Source organism: Chenopodium album, chromosome 13 (assembly GCF_948465745.1).
Source record: "Chenopodium album chromosome 13, dcCheAlbu1.1, whole genome shotgun sequence".
NCBI classification, from domain to species: Eukaryota; Viridiplantae; Streptophyta; class Magnoliopsida; order Caryophyllales; family Amaranthaceae; genus Chenopodium; species Chenopodium album.
Genome location: NC_137846.1, coordinates 32,554,284 through 32,568,102, shown reverse-complemented (window position 1 = coordinate 32,568,102; position 13,819 = coordinate 32,554,284). Strand labels below are relative to the sequence as shown.

Here is a 13,819-nt window from a genome sequence, read left to right as displayed (position 1 = left end):
TTTTTGTACCTTAATATTTAGATTAGTCCTAATCGTAGATACTAGTATTTGCATAGTTTGGTTTATGTCTTGAAAATGGAGGTTCTTGGAAGACGAAGCCATGAAGTTGCAAAAGATGACCCTTGAAGACTTGAAGACTCAAGGGGTCATGCTAGTTGCCAAATGCATCATTGTTTATCTTTTCGATATATATTTATGATTATATATGAATTATATGTTAGATGCTTGTTTAGGATTTCGAATGCTGTGATGATTAATTAAGTTCACTTAAATCAACCAATATAGAAACCCTAGGTCCCTAAAATTGAGTAAAATTTGTCATTCCAAAACAACACTTACTGACCTATTGAGAGTAGTGATGGGCTACGCCAAAGCGAGGCATCACTATTATTTCCTAGGATACGTAAGGCATACCGGGTGTGCAAGTTGGTTTTGGTTATACACAACGATATGAGTGATGGAGTCCTAACATGTCGTGGCAAAGTGGATAAGTTGTTGAGAGAGCATTAGATGCGACGATTTATCTAACCGAGAGTGGCTTGGAGCCATTAGCAAAGAGTTGCTTACCTTAGAATATTGAGTGTTAAGACAAGCCAAAGCATGCTTAACTACTCATTGTTTCTTTGGATCTTGGAATCGACTTATTCTCACCTAATGGGGACAATTTATGTGTGAATAAGACATTTAAATAAGTCTGATTAATATGCATGATTTCAATCTTATTTAAATATTATGAATGGTTTTTATTTCAAATTCTTTCAATTGTAGAACAATGTTTGCAATAACTCAAATAACCAATTCTCATTGCGCTCAATTCTCGACAAGGAGAAGTTGAGTGGGCCAAATTTTCTTGATTGGCAAGGGAACTTGCGTATAGTTCTCAAGCAAAAGAAAAAGGAATATGTCCTTGATGAGGAAATGCCAGAGACTCCCAATGAGGAGGTTACTCAGGCTGCCCTAAATCGATGGAAAATTGCCAATCGGGATGTCAAATGCATCATGTTGGGCACAATGTCTCCTGATCTTTAAAATACTTTCTTTGAGAAGGAGACAGCTTTTGAGATCATTTCTGAGTTGCAGAACATGTTCCAAGAGCAGACCCGAATTGAAAGGTTTGAAACCCACAGGCAAATCCTTGAGAGCAAGCTCAAGAAAGGAGAGCCAGTCAGCACACATGTACTCAAAATGATAGGATTATTTGAGAACATGGGAAGGCTTGACGCGGGGTATTCAACCGAGATGGCAATAGACATCATTCTCCACTCGCTGCACAAAGGCTATGATTAGTTCAAGATAAACTATAATATGCACAGCATGGAGAAAACCCTCACCGAGCTTCGTGGTATGTTGAAGCAAGCCGAGCAAACGTTCAAGGATGAGGGGAAGCATGATATTCTCATGATCAAAAAGGGCAACCCGTTCAAACTCTCAAGCAAGAAGAAGAAAGGCTTTAAGGGGAAGGGTAAGAAGAAGACCTTTCCGCCTAAGTCAAAGGCTACCAAGGGTAACAAGGAGAAGAAGGTAGCATCTTCTAAATCTGATTCCGAATGCTTCTATTGCAAGAAAAAGGGACATTGGAAGAGAGATTGCCTCAAATTTAAGGAAGATAAGAAGAACAAAACCGTTGCTTCTGGATCAGGTATATTTTTTATATACTTAAACTTCACTAGCTCAACATCATAGGTATTAGATACCGGATGTGGCCCACACCTTTGTTCCAATTCTCAAGGACTAAGGAACATTAGGAAGCTAGCGAGGGAAAGGTTGAACTCCGGGTCGGCAATGGAGCAAAAATTGCAGCTATATCCATAGGAACTCTCAGTTTGTCTTTGCCCTCGGGGCTAGTTTTGGAACATAAAAATTGTTTTTATGTTCCCAACATTACCAAAAACATTATTTCAATTTCGGCGTTAGACGCCAAAGGTTTTGAGTTTCGAGTAAAGAACAATGAATGTTCATTTTATCTCGATAATGTTTTATATGGTATTGCACATTCTGAAAATGTTCTTTATGTGCTTTCATTAGACAAACAAGTTTATAATGTAAATAATACCCCCAAGAAATCTAAGACCATGGATTCAAATCAAACGTACTTGTGACATTGTCGTCTTGGCCACATTAACAACAAACGCATTAAGAAACTTGTACAGGAAGGTGTTCTTGACTCATTTGATTTGCAATCGTTTCAGAATTAAGAAGGATGTTTATTAGCCAAGATGATTAAGCAGCCATTCTCCAAATTAGGAGAAAGGGCAGGTGACTTGTTGGGCCTAATACACACCAATATATGTCGACCAATGAGCTCCACCACAAGAAACGGACATCGATATTTTATCACCTTCACAGACGACTATAGTAGATATGGCTATGTATACCTTATGTCGCATAAATCTGAATCATTTGAAAAGTTCAAAGAATTTCAGAGTGAAGTTGAAAATCGGCTTGGCAAGAAAATCAAAGCCCTTTGATCAGATGGAGGTGGTGAATACTTGAGCTAAGAATTTGATGACCATATGAAAGAAAAAAGGTATACTTTCAGAATTTACACCTCTAGAAACTCCACAATGGAATGGATTATCCGAAAGGAGAAATCAAACCTTGTTGGACATGGTACGATCAACAATGGGTCTTAGTGATCTTCCTATCTCTTTATAGGGACACGCACTTCTAACTGCGGCACTAACACTGAACCATTCTCCATCAAAAGTTGTAGAAAAGACTCCATACAAGCTATGAACGAAGAAACCTCCTAGGTTGTCTTTTCTAAAGATATGGGGATGCGAAGCATTTGTCAAGAAATTGATTTTTGAAAAACTTCACCCAAAATCTGACAAGGTTTACTTTGTGGGCTACCTAAAAGAAACAAAAGGGTATTACTTCTACAATAAATCCGAGAACAAAGTGTTTGTTACTCACGATGGTGTCTTTTTTGAGAAGGAACACCTTTCTAAAATGACAAGTGGGAGGAAAATTGAACTTGATTAAGTTCGAGAGAACGAGCAACAAAATTAGATTGACAGTCAAAGTGCTCAAATAGCATCTGTTGACGCTGGTCAAAATGTACAAAGTCAAACCGACAACGCAAATGCTCATTCCGTTACCCTACGTAGGTCGCAAAGGCCGAGGTCTCAACCTGATAGGTATCTTGGTATTGTATTAACTGAGAATCTGGACATCCTAGTAATGGATGGAGACGAACCGGCAACCTACGAGCAAGCGATGGCGAGCACCGACTCTACTAAATGGCAAGAGGCCATGAGATCTGAAATGGATTCCATGTTTGAAAATCAAGTCTGGGACTTGGTTGACTTACCTGAGGGTTACACACCTATCAGATGTAAGTGGATTTTCAAATTGAAAACTGACTAAGATGGAAATGTAATCATTTACAAAGCTAGATTGATAGCAAAAGGTTACAGGCAAATTCATGGTATTGATTACGATGAAACCTTTTCTCCGGTCGCAATGCTTAAATCCGTTCGGATCCTTCTAGAGATTGCTGCATATTACAACTATGAAATATGGCAGATGGACGTCAAAACCGCCTTCCTCAATGGGATTTTGTAAGAAACTGTGTACATGACACAGCCTGAAGGTTTTTTTGACCAAAACAATGCTGGGAAAGTGTGTAAGCTTAAAAAGTCCATCTACGAGCTAAAGCAAGCTAGCAGTAGTTGAATTCTGCGATTCGATGAAGCTATCAGTAAGTTTGGTTTTATCAAGAATCCAGATGAATCTTGTGTTTACAAGAAGGTCAGTGGGAGTGACATTGCCTTCCTAGCATTCCGATGTTAGAGTCTGTAAAGGCCTGTCTTGGAAAATGTTTTTCAATGAAAGACTTGGGAGAGGCTCAGTACATATTGGGCATCAAGATCTATAGGGATAGATCTAAAAGAATGATTGGATTGAGCCAGAGTACTTATATTGATAAGGTACTGGCACAATTCAGGATGGAAGAGGCCAAGAGAGGTCACTTGCCCATGTCACATGGCATAACCTTGAGTAAGAAGCAGTGTCCAAAGACACCTGATGAGCGAGAAAGGATGAATGAGATTCCATATGCTTCGCTAATTGGGTCAATCATGTATGATATGTATCAGGCCAGATGTATCGTATGCCTTGAGTGCTACGAGCCGATACCAATCAGACCCAGGAGAGGCGCATTGGATTGCAGCCAAGAATATCCTAAAATACCTAAAAAGGAACAAGGATAAATTCCCAGTATATGGTGGCTCAAAAGAATTATTTGTTGAAGGTTATACCGACGCAAGCTTCCAAACATACAGAGACGATTTCAAATCACAGTCTGGATATGTGTTCTGTCTAAATGGAGGAGCGTTTAGTTAGAGTTTCAAGCAGAGCACAACTGCAGATTTTACAACTGAAGCCGAATACTTGGCAACTGCTGAAGCGGCTAAGGAGGCTATTTGGATTCGTAAGTTCATTGGTGAACTTGATGTTGTACCCTATATCAAGGGTCCAATTGCCCTCTATTGTGACAACAACGGAGCTATTTCTCAGGCTAGAGAGCTAAGGGAACATCAGAAGGTCAAACATGTCAAGCGACGATTTCACATGATAAGAGAATGGAAACCAGAGGGTGAAATCAGAATTTGTAAAGTTGGAACGGATGACAATGTAGCCGATCCACTTACTAAACCTCTTCCTCAAGTGAACGGATGACAAGCACGTTGGAGATTGGCTTTGATTTCCCTGTTTAGTGTTTTAATTAATTTTGAACATTTTAATGTAAGACACTAAGATGAACCATTCAGGCTTTGGAGTAATTTAATTTCATGCAATTTTATCACTCCATTTTCTATGTAATTGTGGTTTAGGATTAAATAATGGGTCCATTCGATTCTGAGAATATTCAAAATAGGGTATCAAGACCAATCTTGGATAAAGAAACACCTATTAAGTGAACATTGAATATTATAATCGAAAATTATCCCTAATCGAGGTCATTTAAATTATGGACGATTAATGACCACTTGAGATATTAGTGTGTAGTTTGATTTATAGCACCGTTTCCTGTGCTACAAGGACATGATTGTCATAAATCATTTGCACAAGTATTGGTTTAGAACCATACTAGATCGACCTATGAGAATACTTTAAGAGATTTAAGAATCGTCATAAGTATACTTCTCATTATGGCTATCGGAACCTCTTTCCTAAACCATGAGTATTGTGGGTTCTCTTGTTTGAGTACTAGTCCGTTTTGATGTTAGTTAAACCCCTACCGTACATGGAGATTATAACGGCAACACTCAGGCAGTTAGGTCCTCTTAGTAAGAGAAGCTACATTACAAGACTGGGAATGTCCCCCTACAAATAATTGGGAACATGTCTTTGTTGTTTACAAGGCCTCTCAAAGAGTGAGAGTGTGAAAATGCATGGCCGTGCTCGGATGGATTTTAGAAATCATCTGTTTGTTGACAATCGGACTCAGATTTTGAGAAATACTTCTTGACGTAATAAGGATGACGAATAAATATTACCTTATAGTTCATGAAGAGACATTAAGTGACATAGGAAAAATGCTATACACTAAAAGCGCACTTGTTCGGAAGGACAAGTGGGAGATTGATAGGAATGGTGTCCTTCAAAAAAGTGTATTATTCCGGTAAAGGGTACGAAGCTATTGAAAAGATATTTATTCAGTAAGTACAAGTGATCGGAATGCCTAGGTGAAGGCCGCTTCCGATTAGTAATATTAATGCATAATTAATATTATAGCTTAATCTTGACTGAACCCTTCGGGTCACACCCAAGCAACTAACGATCCGACACGACGAATTAATTTGGAAGGAATTAATGAGTCACTTAAGTAATTAATATTTAGACGTCGGAAATCGAGTTAGGAGCATCAAAATCGAACGTCGCAAGTCGAGTCGAATTAATAACAGACGAGATGGTAAAATCAAACTAATTAATCGACAATTACCAAAATACCCCTAGCATAGGAATACCTCGAAACCGAGTGCTAGGGGCAAATTGTGCTAAGTGCACATGGCTAGCATGCACCAAGCCACGCACATAGCAGCAGCAGCCCGCATATGCGTGCGTGGCTTGCTGCGCACATGTGCGAGGCAGGTGTGTTAAGACATCGCTGCTGGCGCGCTAAGCACAACGCACCCAGCAGCAGCCAGCTAGCAAGCGTGGCGTGCTGGGCTACGTGTGCTAGCACAGGCACAGCAGCAAGCCTCGGCCAGCAGCCCGCATTAGTGTGCGTGGCTTACAGGGCCAAGGCAGCGCACACCCCACCTAGCAGCATTGTGTGCATGGCGTGCTAGCATAGCAGTTCTGCCGCAACAGCTAGCAGCAGGGCCAGCACATATGGCGCGCCAGCCCGCAGCAGCTGGCAGCAATATGGCGCGCATGGTGCTACGCCAGCCACGCTAGCAGCAGCCAACCGCACACCAAGCTCTAGCTAGGGGCTGCTTGGGTGCTTGGCTTGGCCTGCCACGTGGCAGATGCTAGTTGGAGCAAGTGGAGCATGAGGGCCAGTTTTCTGAAGCCTTGGGGATCAAGTTTGGTCCTCCCTTTTCCCTTATGGTCCTTACCTAACCCCTCCTCTATGTGTGCCACTTGTTGATTAATTAGTTGTTGGCTATTTTCTTTTGTTTTTTATTTAAAAATAAAAGGAGAAAATTGATTTTACCAACTCTCCCACATTGATGGGAGAGTGGATTTCTCACTTGAGTTTCCTTATAAATACCCAACTTGGGATATGGGAAAACACACTTGAGTAAGAGCTCAATTAGGCATCTCCACTTGAGAGAAAACCTATAAGATCAATAATAACTCGGGTAGTCTTTTTGGTCAAACTTGGCTAACCTCCAAGTATTGGACTTTTGTTGGAGGTCCTTGCCATTTTTTAGGCTCGGCTTTTCTCAAGTAAGAGCTCCGTCCGGATGAGCGAAGCACGCTACAAGGGTAATTTGCTCTTTTCTCTATTCTTGTTATTTATGCATTTTGTTATATTAATTGTGAGGTTGTTCTTGGGCTCGGGTTTTATTTCCGCGGTAAGTCGGACTCATCGAAACCCAACACGTTTTGTAAAAAGCGCAATAGAGTTGGCCATAATTGTAATATTCCTGATAAGCCACAAGCTAAGAAGAAAACAGCTGCTGATAAGCAGCCTGCAAAGGATCCAGATAAGGTTTGGGTTCAAAAAGCTCAAATTGTTCCTGTTCCTACAGTCCCTACACCTGCTCCTACAGTGTCTGCAACTATTCCTGCTACTTTAGGTACTTCTGGTAATGGTGATAACCCTGTCCATGGTGCTGCTACTATTACCCCTGCTCCTATTGTTCAGCAACACAATTCAGATGATTGGAGAATAGTGGGGAAAAGGCATAAAAGTCATGTTACAGCTCATGTTGCTACTGGTATAGCTAGTACAAATTCTTACTTTGCTTTGGGTGATATTGTTGGGCTATTTCCTAACGGGGGTGATGGTAATCCCCCTCTAGGGTCATGATAGTCCTAACTTGGAATATTAGAGGTCTCAATGACCTCAATAAAGTGGCTAATGTTAAGCAGCTCCTTCATAAGCAAAATGCAGATGTGATTAGTCACATTGAAACAAAAATAAAGCATAAGAATCAGTTATCTATTCAGAAGAAGATTGGTAGAGGGTGGGTATGGGTTAACAATTACTCATGCTCTCGGAAAAGCAGAATTTGGGTTGGTTGGAGGAATGACAGGCAAAATTTGGATGTGCTGGCTATTCATAAGCAGTATATTCATTGCATTGTCAGCTCTAAGGATCTTCAAAAGCAGGTTATCTGTCCTTTTGTCTATGGTTTGCATTCTATTCATGATAGGAAAGGGCTTTGGGATGGTATTAAAGGATTAACTATTCCAAATCTTCCTGGGCTTTGTGCTGGTGATTTCAATTCAGTCCTAAATAGTGGTGATAGACTGAATGGGAATGATATTACTGATTATGAAGTCAGAGATTTCAGGCAGTTTGTGGAAGACATGGAACTTCTTGAAATTAAGAGCAAAGGGTTCTTTTACTCTTGGTCAAATAAGGCTCACTCAGGGCCCAGAACTTGTACCATAATTGATAGGAGTTTAGTTAACCAATGTTGGATTGATTATTATGCTCATGTTGAAGCCATTTATTTGGCTCCTTCGTTATCTGATCATAGTCCTATCCTCTTTTATATCTTTGCTTCTTCTCCTGGGAAAGGGAGGCCTTTTAGGTTTCTGAATTGTATTGCTTCTCATGATCTATTTGAAGATTCTGTGAGAGAAGGCTGGACTACCTCTGGTCATGGGTCTGCTATGAGTAAGGTTTGGAATAAACTCAAGCTTGTCAAAGCCAAGATGAAGGACTTAAACTCTAAGCACTTCAGCAATGTTGATAGTAGGATTTATGCTGCTTAGGCAGCTTTAGTGGAGGTGCAGGCTAAGCTAGATGCTGGCTATGACCCTTCCCTTGTTATTTCTAAAAATGATTGTATTCAGCAAGTGAAATACTAGAGATCTATGCAGGAGAATATTTACAGGCAGAAGTCTAGAATTGACTGGATTAAATTAGGTGATGGGAATAATCATTTTTTCTTCTCTATTATGAAGCATAGGCAAAGTATGAATAAAATTGACTCTATTTGCACTTCTAATAATATTTTGCTGAAGAAACCTGAAGATGTGGAACAGGAAATTGTTGGATTTTATAAAAGCTTGATGGGTTCTGCTGCTAGCTCTCTTCCTGTAGTTGATTTGGTCACTTTGAGGAAAGGCAAGCAATTATCTGCTTCTGCTCAGAACTTCTTACTGCTGATGTGACTACAGGTGAGATTGATGAGGCTATTAAAAGGAATTGAGGCCACCATAGCTCCTGGAATTGATGGCTTTAATTCTTTCTTTTTTCACAAATCCTGGCACATTGTTAAAGAGGATATCTATGATGGTGTTTCAGAGTTCTTTAGGACTGGGGTTATGCATAGAGCTTGGAATTGTACAACTATCACTCTTGTCCCTAAAAATCAAAATCCTTCCTTTACAGTGCTATATAAAGTTATTTCAAAAATTTTGACAGCTAGACTTGATAGAGTCATTGGGGAAGTGGTTGATGAAGCTCAAGCTGGGTTTATTCCGGGCAAGCATATTTGTGATTACATTTTGTTGGCTACTGAGCTGAGAAAAGGGTATTCTCATAAGCATATCACCCTAAGGTGTTTGATCAAGGTTGACTTAAAAAAGGTTTATGATTCTATTGAGTGGAGTTTCTTGGAAACTATTCTGGCAGAGTTGCGATTCCTTGGCACTTTTATTGGGTGGATTATGAACTATATTTCTACAGTTTCTTTTTCAGTTCTTATCAATGGTATCCCCTCTCCTCTTTTTGATGCTAAGAAGGGTCTTAGGCAAGGTGATCCTATGTCTACTTTTCTTTTTGCTATTGGTATGGAATACCTCTCAAGGTGCTTACATGAGCTTGATTCTGTTCCTAATTTTAACTTCCATCCTAGATGTAAGAAGCTTCACCTTAGTCATCTCATGTTTACAGATGATTTGCTTTTGTTTTCCAGAGCTGATGAATGCTCTATTAAGCTGCTTTTTAACGCTGTCAATAAATTCTCTCATGCCGCTGGTTCTTTCGGCTAATCTCGAGCTGATGAGTTGCAGATTCAGGGAATGGTTCCTAGTTCCATTCCCTTCAGGTATTTAGGTGTGCCTCTTTCTTCCAAAAAGCTCACAATCAGGTAGTGTAAACCTATCATTGATAGAGTTACAGCTAGGATCAATGATTGGGTTCCTAGGCATTTATCTTATGTTGGTAGACTCCAACTGGTTAAGAGTGTTCTTTTTGGGGTACAAACTTATTGGAGTCAAATTTTCATTCTTCCCAAGAAAATTTTGAAAGAAATTGAAGTCAGGTTGGAGTTCAGTTTTAAGTGTTCTTTTTGGGGTGTAGACTCTTATTGGACAGTCTAATCCATCTAAGAAGTCTTTGGTAGCTTGGAGTTCAGTTTGTTTGCCTAGGGTTAGTGGGGGTTGGAATGTTATTTCTCTCCCAGAAAGGAATACTGCAGCTGTGTGTAAACTGCTGTGGGATATTACTCAAAAAGCTGACTCTCTTTGGGTAAAGTGGGCTCATGTCTATTACTTCAAGAATAGACATTGCTGGGAGGTTGATGTTCCTAAGAAGAGTTCTTGGGTTCTAAGAAGGATTCTTAAGTACAGATAAGTTATAAATGATATTGGTGGCTGGGATTATGTAAGGAAAGGAGCTAGGGTGCAGATTAAGAAGATTTATGGGCTCTTGAGACCTCAAGCTCCTAAAGTTCCTTGGAGAAGGTTGATCTGCAATAATCAGCCTTCTCCAAAGAGCATTTTTGTTATGTGGCTGGCTCTGTAGAATAGACTGATCACTAAAGATAGGCTGCTATCTTGGAGTATTGATTGTGATCCAATCTGTGTTCTTTGTCTTGTCAGTCCTGTGAGTGTCCATCACCTGTTCTTTAAATGCAGCTATTTTAGGAGAGTTTAGCACATGGTGATGAATGTTCTAAGCTGCAAGAAAATTGTTCAAGGGTTTAATTCTGAGATTGCTTGGAGTTTGAAATTTTATAGAAAATCAAGCTCAAAAGGGAGGCTGCATTTGATATTCTTGGATGAAGCAGTTCACAATATTTGGATACAAAGGAATAGTACTCTCTTAAGTGGTTTCTGTATGCCTGTTGAAACTGTTTTTAAGGATATTATCTTTAAAGTTACTTGCAGGTGTAATGATTATGATAGATCCTTGCTGATTTTGTAACTGTTTTGGGTGTTAGTTGTTGTTTGGTTCTGCTGGTTGTTGTTCTAGCTATGTCCAGGTTGTCTGGGTTGTTTTGTTGCTGGCCTTTGTTGTCTAGTCCTTCTGCAGGGCCTGTCTTGTAGTTGAGTCTAGGGGGTGGCCTTTGTTTTTGGTTGTTTCCTGTCCCTTTCCTCTAGCAACCTTCTTAGAAGGTGGTTAGTTGCAAGGGATAGGTTGGTTCCTGTTTCTTTAGTGAACCCATCCTAGAAGGTGGCATTTTGCAAACAAGAACTGTTTGGGTTTTGGGATGCCTGGTTTGCAGGCTTGTGTAGTTTTGGGTTTTTGCAACTTAGCTTCTGTAAGTTGTAAATTTGCTCTCTTTTGGTAATAAAATTCCAATTTACAAAAAAAAAAGAAAAAAAAATTGAAGTTTGTGAAAAGAACGATAAATTAGCAAGATTCTCCTTGACTTAGATGATAAAACAACAATTAATTATTCCAATTCTAGTCTTTAATTAACACAAGATGCTATGTGAAATCAATTAATTAAAATTTTATTTAAAGTGATCAAACAACACTAATTAATTGATTTAAGTTATTTAAACAATAAAAAAAAGATGATTTATCTAAGTGCTCGGAAAACTAACCACTTTTCTTCGCTACATCTTCGTTTAGAACACTTATAGAATCCTTCTTGTTCGAGAACTTCCACCGTAAGGACAAGTAATAAGGGGGGTGGGTTTTTAGGACAAGAGGGTTAGTAGTACACAAGTTCACAAAGTTCCTGCCAGTTTTTCAGGTTAAATTCTGTGTGTTTAAGCTTCATGTTAAACCCCTATTTATAAGAAATGGGTCCTGGTTCCATTCTGCCGCAGTAGGTGGCGCGCGCATCTTAGAAGGTCGCGTGTAAGTGATTTAGATGCGCTGCTAGATGCAGCGCAACTAATTGTCTTACGTGCGGTATTATGGTAATATTCGATTCAGTATTTTCACAAAATTCTGAATCTTCCGCGAGCACATCATTGGAGGTTGCGCTGGGTGTCACGCGCATCACTAGAGCTTGCGCTAGGTGTCACGCGCAACCTTGTGAGTTACGTGCGCCAGACTAACGCGACTTGTTGAGTTGTGCACGGATTTTCCTGCGGTAGCTTCAGTTTTTAACTTAGGATCCTCTAAGTCCGTCAAAATTAGGTTTTATCTTCGGGTTTAGGCCTAATTATTGATCGGGCTTAGTTAATTGGACTTTGGTTCATTTCGTTTTTGGGTCAGGCTAGTCATTTTATATTTTTATGACTTAATCGGTAGTCCATAAGTATCCTTCACGTTGATCCAACACAAAGATATCGTCATAACACTTTCGGTCGGGACAGGAGGCTAAAATTAGATGTCTACATCATGAATGATGCATGATCGAACTATTGACCTACTTTGAAGTTCAAGTATAGAGCTTCCGGATATATTAGTGGATTCCTTTGACATGAGTGGAACATTGATTCCATTCAATGATTGATTTAACTATGGTACATTCAAACGTCTTCCCGTAACCGGAGATTATAAAGGGTATTTCCTGGTTACTTCAAAAGTTGAGTGGAAGCTTTGGTTGCCACAAGATTGGATTGAGTCTACCTATTAACCGGAGATTATAAAGGGTATTTCCTGGTTACTTCAAAAGTTGAGTGGAAGCTTTGGTTGCCACAAGATTGGATTGAGTCTACCTATTAACTTAGGAAATGTGTCATGGCCGCTTGAAGAGGGTTAATTCAGAAAATACGTGGCCGCGTTCAAATGTATTACTCAGTAATCATTTGGTTTTGTAATTCTAACTCAGATTTCAAGAAACGGTTTGTAGATTAATATGATCTTGACATGGGATGCAATCATATTCTCAAATCGACACATATTGACTTAAGGAATTTTAATATTGCACACTTATCTCAGACAAGTGGGAGATTGAAGGATAAATGTCTTCGTCAAGTGCAAACTAGATATATAAATGGATTAAATTATGGATATAATTAATTTCGTCCATTTGGGTCGTCGTTATATCATAGCTAGAGGTACTACAGATCTTTGGGCTAGTAAAATACACCAAAACCCAATTGGACGTATCCTATAAGGTCACACAAAGTGCCTAAATCGAGCATTAGAGGACATACCCTTTATAATCTCCGGTTACGGGAAGACGTTTATGTCATGACACATTTCACACAAAGTGCCTAGACCGGCCATATAGAGGAGTATGGAGGGTTTTGGGCTTTGTAACCTAGTCTAATTATAATAGGATATATAAATAGAGTAGTTACCTAGGGTTGAACATAACATTCAGTGATCAGTTAGATCAAACCCGAATTAGCAAACACGAAACCAAGCCCCTCAAATCTCTCTCTCTCTCTCTCTCTCTCTCTCTCTCTCTCTCTCTCTCTCTCTCTCATGGCTCTCTCCTCCTCCTTAGCGCGGGTTGTGTGCTCATGGTGGTGGTGGTTCGTGTAGTGGTCGGTTGTCCGATAAAGGTGGTGATCATGGTTTTCCCCTTCACTCGACCAATCTAGTATTGGTGAACGGCTCGTTCGAATCTTGTGGACTAAGTAGAAGAGCAACGCTTGGGGCTCTATTCTCTCCCTAATTGATAGTCAATCTCATCGTGGAAATGACGCGTCAAAGGTATGTATTATGTGATTCTTTATGTGTTATGCTTGTAGATCTTGTTTAGGTGCGAACGAATATGATTTGTGAAATTTTGCATTAAAGTACCTAAAACCCTACACATAAGTCACAATAAACCTAAGTAATAGATTGTGAAGCAAGAAACGAAACTCCCACCCCCTCTCTCTCACACGCCTCTCTTTCTCCCCTTAGTCCGTACGGTATGGACACCGGCGCTAGTGGACGCACGATGGTAGTGGTTTGTGGCTCGTTTGTCTCCTCTCCTCTCCGTAGAACGTTGATTGAAGGGTTCAATCACAACTAACTAGAATTAGTGGAGGTTTAATCCTTGCCCGTAGACTAAGTAGAGGAATCACGTTTGGGGTTCTTGCTCTCCTTATTGTTCTTGCTCGA

The 13,819-nt window shown here is 39.9% G+C and overlaps 1 protein-coding gene across 1 annotated transcript; it reads left to right on the top strand.

Moving 5' to 3' along the window:
* Positions 1–7,485: 7,485 nt before the first annotated feature.
* On the top strand, positions 7,486–8,403 carry LOC145575439 (uncharacterized). The gene has a single exon (XM_081633310.1). It carries the CDS (start codon positions 7,486–7,488, stop codon positions 8,401–8,403), a length of 918 nt encoding a protein of 305 aa, XP_081489436.1.
* The last annotated feature ends 5,416 nt before the right edge of the window (positions 8,404–13,819 follow it).

Bases quoted from the DNA above. Each gene is read 5' to 3' on its own strand.
- LOC145575439 (XM_081633310.1), top strand. From the start codon at position 7,486: ATGATAGTCCTAACTTGGAATATTAGAGGTCTCAATGACCTCAATAAA.